This window comes from Nannobrachium achirus (genome assembly GCF_963921795.1).
Source record: "Nannobrachium achirus genome assembly, chromosome: 19".
Classification (NCBI taxonomy): Eukaryota; Metazoa; Chordata; class Actinopteri; order Myctophiformes; family Myctophidae; genus Nannobrachium; species Nannobrachium achirus.
The window spans coordinates 28,667,275-28,692,332 of NC_137826.1; the positions used below are offsets into that span (position 1 = coordinate 28,667,275).

The following is a 25,058-nucleotide window of genomic DNA, read 5'->3' on the forward strand; positions in this document are numbered from 1 at the left end:
GTGTGTGTGTGTGTGCGTGCGTGCGTGAGTGTGGCCTGAACAACAGCACCCCTCCATTAACGTGTGTGTATATGTGGTCAGCAGAGGTATTGCAAGCTACATACAGACACGCACACATACAGACACGCATACACACACAGCTCCGTATAGGAGTGGTGTGACCACCGCTCAAAAATATTGACAAAACCAAGTGGCCTTGACCCCTAACATGATGAAATCCCATACCTCACGTGTTTGTGTGAGTTTTGGAGAAATGGGCCTGGCCTATATTGCCAAGGATAAAAAAATGTTTTGATTTTATGACCTACGGTTCAAGAGTTTTAGGTCAAAATATAAAGCAGCTTAGAATAGCTCATTTTTTTGTGAACACACCCTTATGCTGGGAACCCACGAAAAAAAGCCTTGCTGATGCTCTTTATTGTGCACAGAGGTTTGTGCATGACTGTTCTCTCGCCAAACCTGGCCACAGCGGTCTGTTTGGTCAATGCCTTTCAATGACAATGCGCGCAGAGCGGTAAAATAAATCTGCGTCCGTACGCGTCTGTGTATAGCCGGCTATTCATTAACATGGGAGCAGAACAAACTCTGTCCGCGTGCTTGAGCGGCCTCTGGGTTTCAAGTGTTACTCTACTCATGTTGAGTTGAATTGAATTGGATGACTCTAATCTACCCACCTCTGGACGTGAATAACAAGGATTGGGTAGTGATTATGAAACGATTCACCCTTGGCCTGTATCTGGTCGTTATCTATAACCCTGCGTCAGTATACACCTCTTTCAAAATATAGAGAAAAAACTGACATGACAGCTCTGCAGCTGTATGCCATGCTCAAAGGCATGCTGGGATTAGAATACATAGTTTCAAGTTTCAAGTTTATTTCGCCATCTACATTAAAATTTTCATTAAAATGCATTGGAATTCTTGTTCACAAGCCACACAGAAGCAAAGACAAACACATACAGGACAGTACAGAAAAAGACAAGGGTACAATCAGCATAGCGGCTCAGTGCATCAGTTGTATAAAAAAGTATAAAAAGTATAAAAAGTATGCAGCAACTTTAACAATACTATAATAAGTCTACATGTATACATACAGACACAATCACGCTCACTGACACGCACGCATAGACACACCATATACTATAGATCAGTGGTTCTCAACCTTTTCAGGTCGCGACCCCCAAAATAAACATATTTTAACTGGGGACCCCCCCACCCTGACGAGCACTAAGAGTTGAGGCATTACATTTTGTATAACACGGTTCTAATGTGAAAATAGTAGATCTACATGCTCACAACGCCTCGCAACTACTATTTTCACAATTTCTGCCTCTAATATTTGACAATTTGGCCAATGTTTAATTTGTCATTTTGGAGGTATTAACTCATACTCTGTGATCCCCGTCGAAACCAGGGATTTCCCGCTGTACCTCTCTGCGATGCCCGTCGTTCCCGGAAATTTAATTAGCTTTAATCATTATGAAAGGATTAAAAGTATGATCGATGTATATATCCGTTTCGGAGACTTTAGGCCCGCCCCCTAACTGTATCTGGTCGTATTTCCCGTTTGGACCGGATCTAGCTTTCCGTATCCGGTCTGAGCCTGGGCCATAGTCCCGCCTCCATTGGTTTACATTGTAACAGAAGAGGAAGCTACTCGGCGATGGAAAGCTCGTTTTTCAATCCGATTTTTGCGTTTGGAAACTTTGATCCAGTCTCTACACGCCTGGATTATGATCCCCGCACATATCGTGCGTTTTGTGCGCGAACGTGTCCACGTGTTACCATAGCGCACAGCTGGCTTTTTTCAATGTTTTTTCATGTAAACACTGGCCGATAAGCAGGGATACAGCGTGGCAACGGATATGTCTATTTCAATGGGGTTTTTTTTATTCGAAAGCTGTCACCGAGTCTACACGTCTACTAGATGAGTCGCGCACAGATTGTGCACGATGCGTGCGCGTGCCCACTTTAAAAGGTAAGGACAATTTGGCAGCTGCTTACTACAGCTATGTTTAAAATGGCAGCAAAATTGTTAAAAAGTCCTTAAATTGTCACTTTAGAAATGTGCAGATACCCTATATATACACTTAAACTTTATGCTGGTTTATTTACTGTTGAGAGTGAAAACAATGTTTTACATTAAGTTAATCATCTGGGGATCCCCCAAAATAATTTGGGGCCCCCCCTGGGGGTCCCGACCCACAGGTTGAGAACCACTGCTATAGATGAGATAGCCGTCCATCCCAGCAGAGGAACTGGGCTGGATGGTGGTTGCATTCCATCTCTATTTGGTGTAGACATACTGAGACCAAGAGTACAGGAAAGGGGAGGGAGGGAGAGAGATAGAGAGAGAGAGAGAGGGACAGACAGACGGACACACAGACAGACAGAGAGAGACAGAGAGCACATTTTTGGAGTGTCTGAGTGAGAAAGGTTAGAAGTGTTGACTTACTTCCCCGGGTCTGGGATCTGGCTACAGACAGTTCTCAGGGCCTGGAAACTGTTCCTGATGGCATGGATATTGGCCATTCCCATGAACATCACCTCACAATTAGGGTAGTACTCTAAACACAGAATAAACATACAAAAGTACATTGAATAAATTAGAGAGGTTTTCTCAGGCATAGGCTACACAGAGCTAGATTTGTCATATGTCCTGTTTTTTCAGATATCCACATAGAAAAATATCTAGGTCCACACGAAGAAAAGTCGAACTTGTTCGGGATAGGCACTAAATGAGTTAAGAGATATCCGGGTACCATGTCTATATTTTTCAATGTCTTCACTTATTTATCCGGTTTCAAAAATATCCAGCTTCGCGGCAGAAATATCCAGCTCCGTGTAGCCGGCACCTCAGTGGAGTGCAAAAAAAAAATCCCCAAAAGGTAGCACATCCAAAACGTTACCTTTTGGGCATTCTTCAACTCCTACTTTCCATGTACATTGAATAAAATCACAGGAATATCATTGGCAAAGACCAAAGAGTTCATCTTGTTTCCATGAGGTGAGTTTAGCACAATTTGCCTTAAGAATTATCCATAATTGCAACATGCATGCTGCATTAATCACGTAGTAATAGTAAAGGGAGTTTGACAGGAGAGTAGATAGGAAAGATTAAGGTTTTTGTGGAGACACTGACCCTCACACTCACAACCTCCACCCTTGGCCCGGTTGGCCACTGCAGCGGTGTAGGAGCGGGCATCCAGGATCAGCAGCTTCTGGGGCACAGAGCTGTCATCAGAGCCAGAGCCTCCTATCAGAGAGGAGTCTGGGTCCAGAGAGAGAGAGGGAGAGATGGGATTTGGTGATGACAAGTGGGAGAGGTGGATTAAGGAGCAGGTAAAGGAGGATAAATGTAAGATAAGATGATGAAGAGACAACATTACCGGTTCTATTCACCCAATACTCGTAAAAAAAAGAAAAACAGCGAAAATAGCACATATACACTCTCTCACAACACATTGTGTTACAATGAGTTGTGAGCATGTAGATCTGTCCATTTCGACTATTTTAAAAACATTTCTTAACAATGTTATCAGTGTGCTTCACACCGATATGCCCCCCATACTGATGACATCAGATCTAATCAATGCATCTCCTACTGATGCCATTACTGCACAATCTGCTACAGGGAGCAAATCAGCAGGCTAACAGCCCTCACTCTGCAGCTAAAGAGAAATAGCAGTAATTACTCCAAGTGACTGCTCTCTCTCTCTCTCTCTCTCTCTCTCTCTCTCTACTTCCATGTACCACTAGTTGCGTTTCCATAAAGCTTATTCTAATTAGGATAGGATTCCATTCACTGAAAAAATGCGATTCTTGGAAGAAAGTTCATGAAATAAGCAGTCGGACAGGCGCTATTTTTCCAGTCAAGTGAGACACATTATACATGCACACTAACCCAGGGCTCTTTAGCCTATAGATTTGATATATAAGATGAGAGAGAGAGAGAGAGAAGAGAAGACGCTCCACTCCACAACCCTGCAACAGCATTGAGCACGATAACAGCTGATATACAGAACAAGCTCACCACAGCTTGTTGCGGATGCGATGTGAGCTTGGAGGTCTCCTGTTCTCGGCCGCCGCGGAACAGAGAATAATAATGACGAATGGTTTTACTTTTGAGCACAACTTTGAACGTGTTGGTAACTTGGTACAACCAAGAGGTGGCCGACCCCCACCAGCCCTTCCCTCGAGTTCAATGCATTTGAATTCAAAACATAATTCGCTTTAGTGTTTCCATTCACTAAGGCGCATAACGTTTTTTCGATAAAGCCTCAAAATCCACCTCCTCCAAGCCCATAAATCTTTTTGCGAATAACTTAAGTTTATTCGAATTTTGAAGTGTTTCCATAAAAAGATTTATGCGCAAAACCCTTAATGCGCAAAAAACGGCTTTATGGAAACGCAACTATTGCCAGTTATTTCTCAGCTCAGCAGGTTGATATTGTGTCGTTAAGTCGTTACTGACATTGGGGAGGTGCGTAGCCTCACCACTGGAACCAAATAGACCCTTTTCAGATCTAGGACCGAATCCCACCTGGACTTTCTCCCCTGTGTCTCCCCCAACCGTTTGTCCCTCTCTGCCAACTGACTCAACAAAGAAACAAAAGAAACAAATTCCAAGAGGGATGAAGTGTTCCGTGCAAAATTGGACTTGGATGAAATGAAGGGACTTTGATTCGATGTGTTCCATTCAGTGGTGTAGTCTAGTTTATTGCGTTGGGTATGCAGGGGCGTCAAACTGGCATCTCGCAGGCCAAATAGGGTTTTGGAAAGAATATTGTTTTCTTTATTCAGGACACATTATGCATCTATGCGGTGGGTATATGGAAATCATGGAGCTTTCTTATTGGGTATTTGGGGTATACCTGCATAGCTACATTAGAGTCTCATTCACAGTTGAAGTCACACTGGTGAGGCTAGGTTTTGAGAAGATGCCATATTGGGATCGTGTGAGAGATAAACTGAACATTTAGCCAAACTGCTGTCCAGGCTTTGTCACTTGCCCCAGAATGTTGAGACAGAAACTTGGTATACCGCGGCTGCTGTGTGGTCAGGATTCAATTACGGTCATCAACAATACATGCAGAACTTGCATCCAAGTTCTAAAATGGGACATGCAAAAGTGATTTAACCCTAATGAATTGCGTTGGTCTATGCTGCCGACAATCAACACCGAACCCCATTGAACAGGGGGCATAATAGAGAGTGGCAAGATGCCAAGAATTTGAATCATGTTTAGCTTCATTATCTGTGGGTGGTTCCCTTAAGTCTAATTGGGTTAGTTTGGAGTTGGGGTTGAATGAATGAGCCAGATTGAGTAGGCTGAGTAGTTCTGTAAATGATAGCAAAAGCGGACAAGGCCATTCTCAGGAATAGAAAATTCAATGCAGAGTTAAATATACAGCAGGGGTCTTCAACAGGGGGTCCTCAGAGTTACTACAGGGGGTCCTCCAAATCTTCCAATCCTTTTTATATTAACAACTTGAACCCTAATGTCCATATTCTGAGAACTGTAGCCAAAAATAGCAGATCTACAAGCTCAGCGTGAGGCATTGTGAGCTTGTAAATCGGCTATTTTCGGCCAAGAGGTTTGGTGTAGAGAGGAAAAAGAGCAGACTAAGTACAGAGTGAAAGGTCAAGTTTTACAAGTATTGACGGCTCAAGTGGTTAAATACCTGAAAACACAAATTGACATGAATCCAAAATACACTGATGATTGTGCTGTCAAACGATGAAACTATATGGAATCTATGAAAGGGTTGTGGGGGTCCCTGCTTCATTTCTCTCTCAACTATGAGGTCCTTGGCCTCAAAACGTTGAAGACCCCTGATGTACAGGATCAGGGGTAAACCAAACTATTGCTTTTACCAAAGTCACTGTCTGAGGAGTCTGGGCCTTCACTGCGGGGCCGGGAGGCCGGAGCTGCACAGCTGCCCTTGTCCATGAGACAGGCTTTGGCAATGGAGGTCACCAGGTACTCGTCCTCAGTATTCCGCCAGCCCCACCAACTGATCTCAGGCTGGCTGCAGCGAACGATCACAGCCCCATTCCTCTGGTGTCTGCCACAAAGGAAGGACCACATGGTCAGTTAAAACGTTCCTAGCATTTACAGTGAATGAACAACTTGTGCTGCAACATAATTCTTTGCAGTTCTGGCTTAAAAAAACTTAGTAAATATGGTAGAGCAGAGCTATGCCAAAACGACCAAGAAACAAAACTCCATTGGCAAAAAGGGTGGCGCTATATCACTCAATAGAGAAATTCTAACTTTGAACAGGCATAGTTCATGAACAGCTAAAACGTAATTACACAGATGCGTCTCCTCAAGAGGAACAACTTTGACCTTTAGATCTTCCGCTATTTTGAATTATATGAAATTATATTGTAAAGTAATCTGCACAAACTTTCTTCTACACACAAACATTGTAAATGTAACCAATATCTGGGGCGCCCGCTGGCCTGGTGGTCAAGGCGCATACCACATACTAGGCTATGATGCCTGCTGGCGTCGCTGGTTCGATTCCCGATCCGGACGACCTTTGCCACATGTCATTCCCCATCTCTCTCCCCATTTCCTGTCAGTCTACTGTCCTATCAATAAAGGCATAAAAAGCCCAAAAACTAATCTTAAAAAAAAAAAAAAAATGTAACCAATATCTAAAAATCAAACCTCGGTTCGAAGTGGAGCTGTGTGTGTGTGTGTGTGTGTGTGTGTGTGTGTGTGTGTGTGTGTGTGTGTGTGTGTGTGTGTGTGTGTGTGTGTGTGTGTGTGTGTGTGTGTGTGTGTGTGTGTGTGTGTGTGTGTGTGTGTGTGAGCAGCGCGCCCGCGAAAAAATAATAGGCCTAATATTTTTTATCATTTTTTAATACATTTTATAATGGAAATATGTATATATATATATATATATACAGTATATAAAATATATATATATATAAATGAATAAATAAAAAACGACAACAACAGGCAACATATTTTTGCTGTTTGAAAAATAATAGGCCTAATATTTTTTATAATTTTTTAATCCATTTTATAATGGAAATATCTATATATAAATACAAATATATATATAAATGAATAAATAAAAAACTACAACAACAGGCAACGTATTTTTGCTATGTTTGATTTGTTCTTTTCTTATTTAAATAAAAAAATGAAAACTTCCCCATGGGGGGCTGGAACACCTGCAGCACCCCTAGTTCCCACGCACTGGCAGAGTCCTGCACAGTGGCCACTGTGCCAAATTCACTTTCACTTTCAGCGTGTGGATGCTCGGAAGCAAAGAAAGTCACCACAGTTTGATTTGATCATTCCTTAGTCAATTATGAATGGATTTCAAAAATTAAAACGTCTCCATATTGCTTGGGAAGTCTACTTCGCAGAGAAACCGTGGCCTTTGCGATTCGCTAATCGCGGGATTTCGCATCGCGATTTCGGTTTGAAAACGATTAAGTGTGTGTGTGTGTGTGTGTGTGTGTGTGTGCGTGCGTGCGTGCGTGTGCGTGCGTGTGTCGCGCATGCGCAGATCCTGTTCAAACTCAACGGGACAGTTCTCACTTGTGAGACTGGACACACATTCCTGCCCATAGCGGAGCTCTGTTCCACACAGCTCCAAAAACTCAGTTGGAGAAACATTTGCTTGTGGAAAAAGTAAACCTCTGTGAGCCATTGAATATTGTTTCAATTCTGGGATTTCAGTAGCTCAGAAGGTAGAGTGTCTACCTGTCAGTCAGAAGGTCCCTGGTTCGAACCCTGACTTATCCAGTCTTAATTTAAATTGTCGCATTGAAATCATGACTTGATTAATTAACTAATTTACTGCCACCTGACGAGTTGCCTATTTTTTACACTGGATGGCGTTGGTCACTAGCTTATGGGTCACCAATTACTTTCGGGGTATCCAGCAGGTCACTGGGACACATTGATGATGTCACCAGACCAAAATCTGCATTTCCGTTGCTGTTGGTTGTTTAAGTTGGCCAAAATGTGGCCATATTTTCCCAACTGTGACGCACATTCCTTAATATTGATGACATCAGGGATCTCCATATATGGGCATAAAAGGGACATGGACAAAATTCATTTGCGACATCATTGTGATGTCAGAACAGGTCAGCTATATCCTTCTGCTGAGCTGGGTTGTGGTGTCATTGTGATGGACGGACGGACGGATGGACGGACAGACAGACAGACAGACAGGAGCTGGAGGTTTTCATACTTAGTAGAGACCTACGGTGGTCAAAAATAAAATAAAATAAACAAATACATTCATGTAAACACACCTGTAGACCACAGCAGGGATCCTTTTCCAGGATCTGAATGATGCCACACTTTCCAGCTCTTTGTCAGTGATCCACACTGGGACAAGCAGCTTCTGAGGGTAACTGGAGCACAGCCTGAGGAGAGGAGAGGAACTTGGATTTATCCAGCTAGCAGACAAACAAACTAAATCTGCTAATTGTGTTTGTATTTTAAGATATTATTGTACTGGGTAAAAATGTAGTTTCTTGTCTAAAACACATAATAAGGCCTATTTAACAGAGACATGCTATCCAGTCTGCACGTCACTGTGTAGAATGTATAAGGCTCAGACGCCAGAATATTCTTATCTTCTCTGCTTTTGGGGTTACTGTCTCACTCCATCTGTCCATTTCAACTCCTCTCCTATGATGTTCCCTATTCACCTGCTGTTTGTCTTATGACTGGTCGGGAGGGAGGGGGAGAGCGAGCAAAACAATGACGGAGAAAGAGAGAGTGTGAAAGAGAGAGGCAACATAGAGCTACAGCGCTGAGTCATAGTACTCAGCAGGCTATGGCGTATTTAATTAGCCAGTTGTCCTGTGTGTCTGTCACCCCGACATGATGCTCTCTCTCTCTCTCTGGTTGCCCTAATCTCAGTCTTACTTATTCACACACAAACAGCAGACAACGTAAGTAAACACCATTCACTGTACCAGACTATAGATGTCTGGTACATGCTTAGCGTCTTTGTTTGTGCGTCCTGACTAGGGGTTACCTGGTAAGATAACCGATTACTGAAAGAATGGAGCTTTATTCAAAGTCATGTCTGCACATGCACTCATATCTCCTTGTTCTTTTATATTCTAGAGGGCATTCAACTTTCAACATTCCCCCCAGTCTAAATTCAAGCCAAATGACTTCAATGTGCAAGAAGCGAAAGCTTTTTTTTTTGTAGCTAAAGCTAATTGTTAACTAACCCTAAACACACCTTTCTGACAGACATGTTGTGTTATTTTGTGCAAACACACGGACACATGTTGTCCTTGAGACTGTCAGACAGTCCCTATGTGTCTTTCTGTGATATTAAGGTGACATTGTTGCTGGTCTCGTCTGAAAAATACTGAGTCACTCTCAAGACAGTGGGTCCTAACACGCTGCATTAACTGTCGCACACAGAAAGAGAGAGAGGGAGAGAGAGGGGGAGAGAGAGAGAGAGAGAGAGAGAGAGAGAGAGAGAGAGAGAGAAAGAGAGAGCTAGCGAGAGAGCCCTGGCATGTGACGTACTTGTAGTTGCAGTTCATATCGGACACTCTCCAAGCGTTCTGCGTGTCAAAGCCCATCCTCCTGACCTCCATTTCCATTCTCTGACGAACGTGGTCACCTGCACACACACACACACACACACACACACACACACACACACACACACACACACACACACACACACACACACACACACACACACACACACACACACACACACACACACACACACACACACACACACACACACACACACACACACACACACACACACACACGGCATGAGCTGGAGGGAACTGAACACAAGGCAAACCTGGATGTCAACAAAGTAATACTCACAGAAGCATAGTTGAGCATCGCAGAATGCTGAGACTGTCTGCATTCTTCGATGCTCTACTCTGCTTCTATGAGTGTGTCTGTGTGCGTGTGTAGTCACCTGGGCGACAGAGGTGGACATGCTGGTCTTCGTCATCTGCATTCCCACCCAGACACCAGGCGTGGTACGCCAGGGCGAACAGGTCCTCCTGCCGTGACGGGTAGGCTATAGCCCGGTTAAGGCGCTTCACCCACTCCTGGCACTGCTTGAACGTGGCAAAGTGGCATCTGGGGGGAAACAGAACGCACACATTAGGAAGGAGAATACTGGGGTCCATTGACAATGTGAGTCCAATGGCATAATTAAATGTACTATTTTTTTCTTGTTATTATTAATTAGTGAGTGGCCGCCCAGCCTTCAATAAAGTGTAATAACGTGAGAGCTTATTGATGAGGAACCAAGGCCACCCTGATACAGCTGCCGTTAGGAAAAGAAAATGCTTCTTCACGTCTTGAGAACATATTAGGACATGATTAGGATTAGGACACCCTTTTTCCAATGTCAAAATATTTAATTATTCCCCTGATGAGGGGAGACCTTTGTTAACCCATTTAGAACGGGTACACATTTTGTGTATCATTATTTTATGCTTTAACTATTGAAAAATAGCAGATATACAAGCTCATAGCGCGGCACCGAGTGCCGCGCTGCGAGCTCGTAGATCTGCTATTTTTGAAAAGTCGTGAACATTAGAATTTTGACCCGATTCTATAAGTGTCTTTTGAATCCTTCTAATTCTAGGCCTAAATGGGTTAATCCCACAGGGGAAATTCAGTTTCACCATCACCCAGTTGATGGCTGCTCAGATGAACACTCTGGGGTGGGGAGCTGTTTGGGGTTGTCTTGGTCAGGGACACTTCCACATGTAGACATGGGTGGGCCAGGATGCCAACCTGTGACCTTCTGATTACCATACAGCCGATTTACAAGCTCACAACGCCTCGCAGTAAGAGGCGGTGTGAGCTTGAAGATCTGCCTATGGTAATCAGACTTTAGTAAAAGCTTTGTTTTCTACTATTGTGTATATTGTGTATGCTTAACTATGTTCATTCTGTACGGTCTTATGCCTCATGTCTTTTTCTTTATTAAGGAGTGATTAATGATAGCAATATGGGGGGAGGGTTGGGGAAAGGGAGAAAACAAAAAAAAAATCTTTACAGTGTTAAATGGATGTTAAATGGATATTGTTGAAACCTATGTGATATGAATAAAGATATTTAACAAAAAAAAATAAGTAAAAGCTTTGTTATGCAATAAGCACAAAGATGAACATTGCCTCATCATTGGTTTACAACTGTCATGTTATTGTTTGTGAATTGACTATGATCTCATCGTTGCCAAAGTGATATGGTAAGCGACACTGCAACAGTAGCAAGGACAACTTTAATACCATTGCTACTGCTAATATTATTACGTTGCCGTTTATGCAACACTCCAAGCAAACTCTATGACCACCAAGCAAACTCTATTCCTGGAACTATTGATTAATGTATTATAACGGGGAACGGTGCTGGAGGCTGGACATATAAGATACACTGGGCCTCCCAGACCGTAAGAGTAAAGCCATTGTGGATATCAGTCAGCACATTACCAGAATTGTGTGTCTGTGTGTATTGTATTGTATGTACTGTATGTATGTACTGTATGTATGTATGTATGTATGTATGTATGTATGTATGTATGTATGTTATGTATGTATGTTATGTATGTATGTTATGTATGTATGTATGTATGTATGTATGTATGTATGTACACACGCACGAGCACGCGCACACACACACACACACACACACACACACACACACACACACACACACACACACACACACACACACACACACACACACACACACACACACACACACACACACACACACACACACACACACACACACACACACACACGTGACGTGTGTGAATTAGAGCTAGGATCGGGCCCATTTTTTCTGTCCGACCCGAACCTGTGTCCGACAGTTTTCTGTCCGACCCGAGTCGACGTCCGAGCATTTATGATGAAAAAGCGTCCGACCCGAGCCGAGGCCCGAACCTTATGTTTTCAACGCTTTTTCGCCTCGTTTCTTTTTCTTTGAGGAAGCCACTGATTTACACTCACTAGCAAACGTGTTATAATGTGCAGTGAGTGCATGCAGCGTGCCTGTTTGTTAGCCTTAATAATATTAAGCCACATTGTGGCTTGTGAAAGTGTTTTAGATAATTACATATTAAAGTAGGCTACGTTGCACTAAGTAGCGCAGTATAACGTGCACTGTGCGTCTGGTGACTCTGGTCTGACTGCAGACAGTGACTCGCTGCAGTCACACACTTAAAATCCTCTTTTACAAACTGTTAATAAAGTATTCACACACAAACCTTTTTCACAGTTCAATCAATATCAAAATGTATTCAGTCTTACCAGCATAGACGAATCTGACATCTGCTTTTAATGCGTCCACAAACTCCAGTCCACGTAACAGCGGCCTTGGCCGTATTTCTTAATCAAAAACTATTATTAATCCAACCATTATGGTTTATAGGTTTTAGGCTTAGGCTACATTCAACATCTGACTTTTTAATTATGTCTGCGTTGACAACTACGTTGAAATGCGTCCATACCGCTGATCCCCTCTTTCGTTTTCAATTGCTTTAAACTTTCCCGTAGACAAGTTAACTTTTATCTCGGCTGGCGGCAACATTATCTCTCACTCATTCGCTTTTTCTTCTTGTGTGTATCTGTTTGTTTGTTTGTTCTCTGTCACATATATGACACTCCTTCCTTTTCCCCATGAACATGTGCATGGTTGTCAAGACAACGCACTGAGCGTAGTCACGTGCAGTGCACCAGAAAGACAAGGAAATAGCACACACAGAGACGATAGTTGTATCGTTTTACACTTTATTTTCTATGAATCAAAATTATGTCCGACCCGAATCGACGTCCGACAATTAATTGTGAAAATGCGTCCGACCCGAGCCCGAGCCCGTCGGGCTTGTCGGGTCCCGTCGGATTTTGGTCGGGTATCCCAGCTCTAGTGTGAATCAGTCAGCACATTACCAGAACTTTTATATGTGTGTGTGTGTGTGTGTGTGTGTGTGTGTGTGTGTGTGTGTGTGTTGTTCCTATACTTTCATCCAGGGACGTGCAGAGAATGTTAGAGAGGCAGGGGCTGAAATTTCTAGAGAGATGTGGTGTAACGGCAATTCTTTCAACATAAGATGCTGCATTCAAGTTCAGGAGAGTTGCATGGAAAGAGGGCATTTGCATTTCTTTCACCATAGTAAAAACTGCATTTATGGTCTGGAGACGGTCTTACACACGGGTAAAACTGCAGGGGTTTGAGCCCCCTTTGATGTCTATGTGTGCATGTGCCTGCTTTCATCTAGTTTGCACTGCAGTCACATTAGTCTGTCAGCAGAGCCTTAAGTGGTGCACAGCGGTAGGCAGGCTGCTCTCCTTACCTGACGACTTTGGAGTCCTTGCAGATGATGTGAAGCTGGAACATGTCCCTGCTCTCCACGCACTCTATGAGCCTCAGAGGCACCTGCAGGGGGAGACAGAGAGCAGACCCGGTCATCCTGGGAGGTCTCTGTCAAAGCAGACATGTTTTAAGCACCTCCACCAACCCCAGACAGACAGACAGACAGGCAGGGGTGTCGCAGCAAATTCTGGGCTCCTGGGTACTTTAACTATTGAAAAATAGCAGATAAACAAACTCAAAGCGCGGCACCGAGTGCCGCGCTGCGAGCTTGTGGATCTGCTATTTTTTTTAAATCGTCAAAACGTGTGCAAGTCTTTGAATATTTCAAATCCCTCTAAGGTATTTTGAAAAACCTATGTTTCTATGTCAGTGGTGCTCAAACTTTTTCATGTGAAGGACCCCAAAATGATATGAATTTGGCCACGAACCCCCATCTCAAAATATTTAGTTCCAGGGACCCCCCCCCCAGAAGCAAATTTCGAGTTACAAACGTTCGTGTAGAAAATACATATATTCAAAGATTTGCACACATTTTCACGACTTTTCTAAAAAAATAGCAGATCTACAAGCTCCTGTGAGCTTGTATATCTGCTATTTTTATAACATCAAGTATAAAATAATTAAAGCCCCTCCACCTTGGGCCCATGCTTGGGCCCTAGTAACTCAGTCCCCCCCCCCCCCCCCCCCCCTCCCCTTGTGGGTGAAGAGGCAAGCCGCTGCAACACAGCACAGGTTCTACCCTCATGGGAGGGCAGCTGCCAAATAGCTCAACAAACCCTGGAACTCGTGTTAGGCACGATAAGCCACACACACATCAAATCAGCAAATTATTCTAGGTCCATTGCATGGTTTACGCAGGAGGCTTGTGAGTGCTATTGTGGGCTGGATTGTTAATGAGGTCACTCCAGACAATTAATCTAATTCCTGACTGGATCTGATCTTTGGCCAACTTGTCCGCACCAACGTGGAATGAGCCTTGCTTGCATTGGCTCCACAACCATTTCATGCCATGTAGTTCAGAATAGTAAATTCTTTGGGAGCATCCATTCAAGGAGGGTATAATTATTCAATTTCATTCTACTATCGGCATTCAATATTTGTCGAAACATTTGTCGTCCCTAACATTTTCACTTTTGGAATAGCTGCTCTACAAGCTCAGAATAAGTCACAATGCGACCCATTGTGAGCTTGTAGATCGGCTATTTTCTCTGTTCAACGCTATTGTACGACAAAGTATAAAGCTCGAACAGCCTGAAGAGTGGCTGAGTGGCTGAATCGTCTAGAGTCTCTAGTCTAGACTGTGGCAGAGGGTGGCATTTGACACATGTTGGTACTCACAGATATCTCATTGTCCACACCTGGGTAGGTCTATAACACAGTGACACCAGGGAGGGAGCACACGCACAGAGGGAGAGAGAGACAGAGAGAGAGACAGAGAGAGAGAGACAGAGACAGACAGAGAGAGCAGAGAGGGAGGCAGAAAGGAGAAGACACAGGAAGATAGGAGGAAATGAAAAAAACAAAAACAAAACAAAACAAAACAAAAAAAACTATTAAACCAAAGGTCCAACACAAAAGGAAAATGAAGAGTTACAAGTCATGGGGGAGACAATTAAAGAGGTGGACAGATGAAAGATCAATGAAGCGGAGCAGATCAACAGCAGCAACAGTGCGAACTACTTGTGAAGTGGAAATCATAGAGACAAACATGAATTGGGATGAAGGGGCAAAGGATAGGAAAATAGCTTGGAAGCCCAACTATGTGGGGAGCTGGGGTTCTTTTTACATTCATACAGTATACAGTATGTTGCTGTGGTCAAGACAGGACAGAATATCAGTCTTCTCTGGGATGCAAGCTACTGTCTCCTGAACTCAGTGCCCTGATCTGAAATTGCTGTAAAAACCAGTCAAGGTGAAATGTTGCAACATTGAACATTATGGTGTCAGTGGCAGACAGTGTTCAGGCCGTGTTTTTATGGATGGTGGATTTATTAACTTTTATTTTTTGGTCGAGCCGTGTTGGAAAAGATGACAGGGGTTGGGGAAGAAGGGGGCTGCCAGTAAATGCAAACAAATGGCCTGTTTGTGTTTGAGGAGAGTCTTGACGTCAGTAAATGCAGACTGCTGGATTATGTTGCCAGAGAGGGTCGGACCTGTGCTAGATGCCATGTGAAAAAAAAAGAACTCCTGCCTAAGGAGCTTTGCAGCTGCTTAAGTGCAAACTGCAAAGCTGGTCCAACAACTTCATGCCATCTGAGCGGGTATAGAGATACCGTGGCCCACCAGGCTGTGATAATGTCTTAAAGGAGTTCACCTTGAGCAAAGTACTATTTAGCTATTTTGCTTTGTTAGCAGCATAAAATGTTTTATGCATAACCTGTAATATTTGTATATAGAAATGAAAACTATGTCAAATTAAAGTGTATACAGCCTCCTCTCTCATACTCTTGTTAGCTTTGCTGCTGTTAACAGGTAACATTTGAGCTAAATCAAAGGGTCTACACATTGCTCTTACATTGATGACAGAGTCCTTGAACTTAATGTGGAGTCTGTAGTTGGAGATGGCGATGACGGCTTCATCGGCACGGCCAATATATTCCACCCCTTCCCCCTGAAGAGCTTGGAATGGCACCTGAAAGGACACAAGACAAACCACATTATAAGCACATAATTTTTAATCTATCGATCTATTTATGGCATTTATTTTACAGGACACTTAAAGGGACTACACCATGAATTTTCATTCTTCCAATTTGTATGTATTTTTTTGGTGTCCCACCAGCACGTTATATCATCACAAAGTCCTATTTCTGACCATTGGGTCTTTCTCAGTTTATGGGCAGATCTATGTAAGCAGCAGGTCTCAGAATGGGCTGTCTGATTTTAGGTTCGATTGTGACATCACAATCGGGACCTACTGCTACTGCTGTGCTGAGTGGGGGTTGGGGAGGGGTGGGTAGGCCTGAGAAGGAGGCAGGAGGAGCTGGGAGAGGGTTGGGGAGGCCTGCTGAGCAGGAGGTGGGGAGGAGTGTGGGACCAAAACTGGCTCAATAGCGCAGTCCTCCCACTCAGGACAAGGTGGTACTGCAGCTGAAAATGCTCAGAAAGCCAGGCAGAAATGATCAGGGGCTCTGTATTCAGGAGTGGTAATTTAGCCTCAAAACTTTTGAAAAACGCTTTTGGGACACAAACAATGTTATATAAATTATTTTTAACAGTAAGGCCTCATGGACCAGGCGCATACCACATAGGCTATGAAGCGTGAAGCGTAAAGTCATAAAAAGCCCAAGAGAGTCACAGTAAAGGGAGGACATCCTGGGTTTGGGAATCGCATTCAGGAATTGCATTATGTGGAGGTTCCCTGTTTGACCCACCACTATTACACCAATATTACAAACAATATTTTCTCTGTGGCTTCTTACATTATCCTTGTTTGTTTATACTTAATGCTTTACTCTTTTTATTATCATTATTATGATTATGATTACTTATTTTATGTCTACATTACAATGCTATTTCTGAAGCTGTGAATGTCATCTAATGACATCTTATGAATGTTGCATGAAGATCGAAGCCTGACATGGGGCGTGTGTGTGTGTGTGTGTGTGTGTGTGTGTGTGTGTGTGTGTGTGTGTGTGTGTGTGTGTGTGTGTGTAATATCTGCTGCTAGATAAGGTCATGCTTTAAGTAGACAGAACATGGACTGACTGACTGACTGACTGACTGACTGACTGACTGACTGACTGACTGGCTGACTGACTGGCTGAATGTTCCACCGTTAGTGAGTGAGCATGTATAAGGGTCCAATTAGCACATAGTGGTATTATTGAAGGATCATTGTGAGCAGAGGGGCTGGTCACCTAGCCTGACTGAGCAGGCAGAAGATGAGGGTGGGCCAGAATGAGGGAGTGTCTACATGACTGCTGATGTCACGGCGAGGGCAATCAAACTGTCCATTAACATTCCTAGTTGCACGACTCGCTTTATTACAGCCGCAAACCAGGCTCCTGCTGGAACGCGACCCCTGCATTAAGATAATTGGTTCCCATCAGAGGATAATAGAACACATTTTTCATCTTGTTCCGAGGCAGGGGCATTAAGTGCTTCAAAAGCCAACCGCGTGGAGGGGGACACACAGTCCTCAGCACTTGCCAACTTCTGAATGATGCTTCCATTCGTCTAAAAATGGAAGCATCTTTATCGGTCAAACTGGCCAGCCCGCACAGCCTCACATAACAATGAAGTTTCCATCCTCTGTAGTTCAGCCAGCGCAATCCACCGTTTGTCAGCCTTCTGATTGGTCCCTGAGACTCCCTGACTGGCCAACCAGAAAAAACCATTCACTTTTTGCTATCGGGGGTGGAGTTTGTGCAGTGGAGAATGTTGCTTCAGGCTTTCAACAGCGGTCCGCTCTGCGGAGCACGGCGTTCGTGCAGTACGGCCGCGCGAGGTGATAGCGATTTCGCTCATTATAATGAATAAGCTTCAACAAACTAGTTCACATGGACCTTATCAATGTAACTAAGAGTTTCGATTGGGTACATATATTTTGAATGGGCAGAATTACGAAAGCCAGCCTATTATGTGAGGAGAACTATAGGCTGGCTTTCATTTTCCTACCCAAAATGCACTGCGCTTTCTCTTTCTATTTATGTCCTCTATCTGATCCAGAGGATTAAACTAATTAAAACATATATTTTCGGGGGAAAACTACTGTTTTGCTATGTAATTACTGTACTTTTTTCTTCCCTTTTTATTAATATCACGTAGATGTGTTTTTTTTTGGTACTTTAAATTGCAATAATGAGGCAATAAAAATACCCTCTCCCCCCATTCACTGCCACTATAAAAACAATCTGCTTTATATAGCTATATATATAGCTATGAAAAAAAAATCCCATCCACTTCCACTATAAAATAATCTGCAATGGTGATTCTGTCCCACTGGGATTAAACAAATTAAAACATATATTTTCGGGGGAAACCCCCTGTTTTGCAATGTAACTACTGTACCTGTCTTCCCTTTTTATTAATATCACCTAGATGTTTTTCCTTTGGTACTTTAAATTGCAATAATGAGGCAATGAAAATACCCTCTCCCCCCATTCACTGCCACTATAAAAACAATCTGCCCAGGGTCATCTGTACCACCATAGTAACAGGGCAGAATGGGGCGGGATTTGCAAATGAGAGAATTCAGCGCTTCGCAACGTCTCACTGAGAGGAATTGCATTACGATTGCCAAACTAGGGGTGGGAGGCGCTTCTCTTTTCATTAAACTGTAGAGTAAAATTCTTATTGAGACGGATGTTGAACAATGGATTTCAATCGGATGAAATTATGTGGAAGAGATAAAATCAACTTTCCGTTACCTCAGATAGCGTGTGCTTTCTGTCGGCTGATGAGTGACAATACTCATGATAACAGCTGTACACCTCCCCCCCATACCCCCCCCCCCCCCCCGGCTTTCATCGGGCGAACGAAGCACCTGACCATTACTCATCACCGTTCCATGTACACCGAGTAACGCTACTCTCTTTGCTACACTCAACGCCTCGCAGCGCGAGGCGTTGTGAGCTTGTAGATCGGCTATTTTCGGCAAAGAGCTTTGGAGGGGGAAAAGAGCAGACTAAGTACAGTGAAAGGTCAAGTTTATTAAATATTGACCGTTCAAGTGGTTAAATATCTGAAAACACATATTAACATGAATCCAAAATACACTGTTGATCATGCTGTCAAACAATGAAACTGCTTCAGCTCTCTCTCAACTAAGGGGTCCCCTGGAAGACCCCTGCTCTAGTCTACATGGTTGCCTGTCAATTCCCTGACGACTGTAATCACTGGGGACAACGTGTGACACACGGCCTGGTCATTGGATTCCTGATAAGCTACGCTCACATTGTTGCCTGGGAGAACACATATTGCACTAACCCATTGTGCATTAGCATGCAAGCTGCTGAGTCATGGAGACAGAGGAGGACCTGCTGGTGCACTAGTACGTGATGATGACGACGGCAGGCAGCGCTGGGAAAAGTACTCAAATGTTTTACTTAAGTAAAAGTATCAATATTATAAATACTCTGTTACAAGTAAAAGTCCGGAATTTAACATTTACTTGAGTAAAAGTACCAAAGTATTGGTATCAAAATATACTTTAACAGTTTGGCTGCTCTTGGTAGCCAAACACATTCACAGACGAGATAAGGTTTCCATGGTAACCCGCATCTCAGACGCTTGCTACGGGTGCTGGTGAAAGAAAAAACTGCATACGTCATGACGCAACGCAGCCAGAAGCAACCGAGAGCGGCCATTATCCATTGACTCCTATTCTATACTGAAACATAAAAACGGCTTTATCTCGAAATAAGGTGCAAATAACGCCGAGGAGGCCGAGATCAACTTGTCTTCACGGCGACACTATGCCGTGATGGTCGGCCCCGGTTAGGATTTTAGTTTTCGCGACCGTTTGTAAACAAACAGATCTCCTTCCTGGATCGTCAGTGTACACCCACGTGCACACGCACGGAGCTTCCGGGGCTCTTCAAAATAAAGCGCAAGTGAATGGTGGCGTCCTGAGTGTTAAAGGGGAATACCACCCATTTTCAATATTGAACTATGTCATTAATATAACTTCGAGGAGTTGTGTGGAAATAGAAAAAAGTTCCCCCCCTTCTGTGTTGCCTAGAACTGGAAGATTGATTTTGGGGTTTGTATTGTAAAGTACAACGGTGTGATGTCATCAAGTTGTACTTTACAATACAAACCCCAAAATCAATCCTCCAGTTCTAGGCAACACAAAAGGGGGGGAGCGTTTTTTCTATTTTCCACACAACTCCTCTAAGGTATATTAATTACACAGTTCAATATTGAAAATGGGTGGTCTTCCCCTTTAAGTACTTTAAGCCGAAAGTACTCATTACTGGGGCGCCCACTGGCCTACTGGTCCAGGCGCATACCACATAGGCTTTTTTTTGGGTTGCTGGTTCGATTCCCGAGCCCGATCAGATTTGCTGTGTGTCACTCCCCATCTCTCTCCCCATTTCCTGTCAGCGTACTGTCCTGTCAATAAAGGCATAAAAGCCCCAAAACATATCTTAAAAAAATAATAAATAAATACAAAAAAGAAAGAAAGTACTCATTACACAGAATGTTCATTTTCACAAGTTTTCAAATGTATAACATCTTTTGAAAATAGCAGATCTACAAGCGACACATTGTGAGCTTGTAGATCGGTAATTTTCAAATGGCCGAAATGTATGTAGGGCTGAAGTGGTTACTGTATGTTTTGTAATAACTAGACTGGTGCCCGCTGGGCAGAATAGTCACCATTATGTCCAGGTGTGCAATACCCGTTGTATCCGTCTGTCTGTCTGTGTCCCTTTCATACCCATACATATGGAGATCTCTTATCTATGTCTGTCTGGCTCTCTTTTATGCCCATATATGGTGTTCCGTACTCTGACGTCAGTACTATGACGTCAGAGTACAGACAGACTGACAGACATTCAGTTAATTAATAGTTAGAGAATTGTAAGCTTGTAGATCGGCTATTTTCAAATGGCCGAAACGTATATAGGGCTGAAGTGGTTACTGTATGTTTTGTAATTAGTAGACCGGTGTAAAAGTGCAATATTTGCCTCTGAGATGTAGTGGAGTAGAAGTAAAAGTATTGAAAATTGGAAATACTTGAGTAAAGTAAAAGTACCTCAAAATTGTACTCAAGTACAGTACGTAAGTTACTTTACATCACTGACGGCAGGCATGCAACGGGTGTAACCATGGAGGTGTTCTTGTCATGACAGACAGTCAGTGACGACGAGGGTGCCCATTCCAAGCAGTGCCATTAATCGAAGCATAATTAAATAACCCATTTAGAATTATTGAAAGCTTTAACCAGTGAAAAATAGCAGATATACAAACTCACAGCGCGGCACCGAGTGCCGCGCTGCGAGCTTGTAGATCTGCTATTTTTAAAAAAGTCGTGAAAATTTGTGCAAATCTTTGAATATGCATTTTCAAAGCGAACGTTTGTAGCACACATTTTGGTTCTGGGTGGTCCCTGGAACTAAATATTTTGAGATGGGGGTCCGTGGCCAAATACATATCATTTTGGTGGTCCTTCACATGAAAAGGTTTGAGAACCACTGACACAGTAGTCTCTCAAGAACAGACTAACTGAGCTCCAGTTAAGTGAAAAGGACCTTTTCTTTGACGATGGCCGGCCAGATTGCTGACATAGAAACAAAAAATCTTAGAAGGATTCAAAAGACACTTATATTTTAAAGATTTTTCAAAAATAGCAGATCTACAAGCTTGCAGCGCGGCACTCGGTGCCGCGCTGTGAGCTTGTATATCTGCTATTTTTCAATCGTTAAAGCATAAAATAATAATACACAATAATGTGTACCCGTTGAGGATGAACGGAGAGCAACATTTTTACTAGAGGGATCTACAGTGGTAAACCATGACCTTATTTATATGCGTTCGTTCGCTCTAGTAATCAGCTACAACCCACACAGGTGAAAAGAAGCGTGGCTGGGTGAATACAGATGGAAACTGAACTTTTGAGTCCGTTTTTTTTTTATGTTGGTTTTTGGTGCGTAATTGCTTTGCATCTCTTTTTTTATATAAAACTAACCGACTAGGGCAATTATGTAATAACTGTGACAGGCCAACTGAAACTATACTAACCTTATGTAGTGACTGATAAAGAGGTGCAGCTGCGGATAAAGTGGAAGCTGTGTTGACTGGAATGCAGCTGTTGTTGGGTTGACATAACATTGTCCCCTTAGTACGAGGGGGGAGGAGGGGGTCGATTATCCATTATCTTCTGTCATAGCAAGTAAATAACGGGGTGGCGGCCCAATTCCCTTTGGATTTCATCTCGATTGCTAATAGAAACATCAGAATGTGACCACGGAAAGAACAGCGTGTACCAGCTGTGTTCTGTTCACTGTGCATGAGAGAGAGAGAGAGAGAGAGAGAGAGAGAGAGAGAGAGAGAGAGAGTATGTGTGTGTGTGTGTGTGTGTGTGTGTGTGTGTGTGTCTGCGTGCTGCTCCACTGTGTGGAAGAATGATGTACAATGTGTCCGGTGCCACAGTTAGCAATGGCATGCAGCCTTGGAGCTGCATTAAACAAGCTGTGCTCCGAATGTAGGTGTATGAGTCACTGGCTAGTCAGCGGCTAGCTCAACAGAAGATCTATAGAAGATATATAGTGTCACGCTTCCGCTACACAGCCTTCGGAAACACTGCTACACAATACATTTTTATAAGAGAGAGGGAGAGGGTGGGGGGGTCAAAGAGAAAAGTGGCACGTAATAATTCCTGACTTGGCGTGTGAGTCGTGACTTCCGATCCAAGCAGCCTGTGTGCACACACATCTGTATAGAACCATGTGTACTGTACATATACGTATGGGTGGGGTGAATGCAGATCAGCACATACAGCCACCATAGCTATATAAGCCAGTCAGTCAGTCATGAACTCATTGAACTCTTTATATAAAAGCATGACAAAAGGCAGCAGGAGGATGTGAAACAATGCATGACTGCAGAGAGAAGGGAGAGAGAGAGAGAGAGCAAATACTGTAGATAGCTTGGAGGATACTTTTATGGCGATTCTAGTTGCCAAAAGAAATAACAAAGACCTTCAAAACATACCTACTGTACATGACTTTGCCCGATTCTCATTTTCATTCATAAGCGTAACGTGTATGAAGCTGTAATAATAGACGATATAAACGATTCAATTGTGTTTATTGAACCATAAACATATGAATACCAGTAAGACTCCCTAATCGGGAGATAAGCGACCTCCAGGTCGCATGTATACACAAATTGGCCTGTAAGTGGCATTAAAAGCAACCTCATGGTGGCGCTAGAAGAGGGGCATGAGAGAAATCAGGGACGGAGGTTGTGGTTTGCCAGCCAAGGAGTGTGTGTGCAAAGTTTGGCAAGGATAGGGGCAACGGTGCCGGAGATAAGAGTAGGGCCAAAAGTGTGACGTGACGTGACCTGACGTGACGGACAGACTGACGGGCGGACGGACGGAGGGACAGCCAGTGGATTACTGTTTGTATTTTAGGCTTTGTAAACAAAACTTGCACAAGACGGATATGACAAAATTACTTACATATATAAAGAAATTACTGATATATTTAAAAAATATTTAGAAAAATGTGCCATCTGCTTTTTGAGGAAAATGTTTGAACATGTAAGAACATATTTCAAGTCGACATGACGAATATGCAAAGATAATTGCAATTATCTCAAATTATTGCGATTAGGAGATTATGTTATAAATGAGGCCTACTGACACTGCCAGCTAGTCCGAACTAATTTAGCACAGACCCATCCCACTTCTGTCACTGACAGCAGCACCTTTTCCATGGAATACATTTTAAAACTTTTTGCTTCACAAGCATAAACATTATTGTTTTACCACATTCCAAAGCCTTCCAGGTTCCAGGCTTTCTGAACAAATTTAGTCACTTGAAAAACATATTCAATATATTCTGAGAACATAAGACAAAACATAGCACTGCAACTTTAACAAATTTGACTCGTCTCATGTTCAAGTACAGTTTAGACAATGAATAATCTATCATATCTTTCCATTTTCAATTTTATGAAATTGCAAATTCCCACTTTTACTGGGATCCCTGTCGCTGCCGACCTCTACGGGTGCGTTCCCGTTGCCGTGGAAAATAAGGTAAAACTCTGAAAACCTGTGGCACAGGCGGATTAATTAATTAATTAATACCTGGCAGTTAAAGAGTTTTTTTACCAGCTCAGTGACTGGGAGGTTGGGGTTCGATCCCCGATCGGGTCATACCAAAGAGACTGAAAAATGGGACCTGCTTGGCACTCAGCATCAAGGGTTGGATTAAGTAAGTCCCTGCGACATACTAGTGTCATGTCCAGCTCATGCTACAGAAATAGGAGATAGGCTCCAGCAAAGCTTACTTAGTTTAAGAGATGATCAGAATTCTAATATTACCTGAAGGCTCTCGTCTTCCTTCACCAGCTCCTTCTGGGGGAACAGGTCTTTGGCCTTGATGTACTCCAGACTTGGAGGCCCCTCTTCACCCTGCAACGCACAACAACAAAGCCAATGTTGGTCAGACGACTTAATTTGCCATTAGGCCAGTACTGAAAAACATGCTTGTAACCAAGGTTATGTCTCAGAAACAGATAAAAAGGAACAACAGGAAATGAATTAGTATATGAGCACATGAAGGACAAATATCTCAATCTAGGTACAGCCAGTTTATTCAATGCAATGTGAAACCACAGGCAATGTGTACATTTGTGGTCATTGCTAAAACACTCTCTATATCCTCTAAAATGCTGAATTTACCATTATTCATTACACTACTAGGCTTCTGATGCAAGAAACTAAGGCCCCTGTTATACGGAGACGAATTTTTAATTACCAGGTAGTTTTTACTAGTAAAACGGCCATTTTGACACACGGAGACGCGTTTTTATGACCTAATCCGACACTTTTTGAATTCGGGTCTGAAAGTGGAAAAGTGCGTTTTCGCATCATATACGCAGCTGTGTAATAAAGGAATTCGGCAGCGAGGGAGAGTGCGATGATGTCATAGCACTCCCTCCCCTGCTCCCCCCTCCCCTGCTGCATAACAGTGTCAGTGTGTCAGACTAACCGAAAATGTATTTATTATTATTT

General features: G+C 43.1%; 1 protein-coding gene across 2 annotated transcripts in view; it reads right to left on the reverse strand.

The window, feature by feature from the left end:
- The window catches only part of mtmr4 (myotubularin related protein 4), a 67,553-nt gene that overhangs the window by 8,942 nt on the left and 33,553 nt on the right, over positions 1-25,058 (reverse strand). For both annotated transcript variants that reach the window (XM_080748587.1, XM_080748586.1), the window contains exons 3-11: positions 24,366-24,455; positions 15,879-15,995; positions 13,344-13,426; positions 9,948-10,114; positions 9,533-9,629; positions 8,290-8,403; positions 5,878-6,068; positions 3,143-3,271; positions 2,456-2,567 (exon numbers count right to left, since the gene is read on the reverse strand). In XM_080748587.1, coding sequence (XP_080604713.1) covers positions 2,456-2,567; positions 3,143-3,271; positions 5,878-6,068; positions 8,290-8,403; positions 9,533-9,629; positions 9,948-10,114; positions 13,344-13,426; positions 15,879-15,995; positions 24,366-24,455 — 1,100 coding nt within the window. The remainder of the gene's footprint in view (positions 1-2,455; positions 2,568-3,142; positions 3,272-5,877; positions 6,069-8,289; positions 8,404-9,532; positions 9,630-9,947; positions 10,115-13,343; positions 13,427-15,878; positions 15,996-24,365; positions 24,456-25,058) is intronic.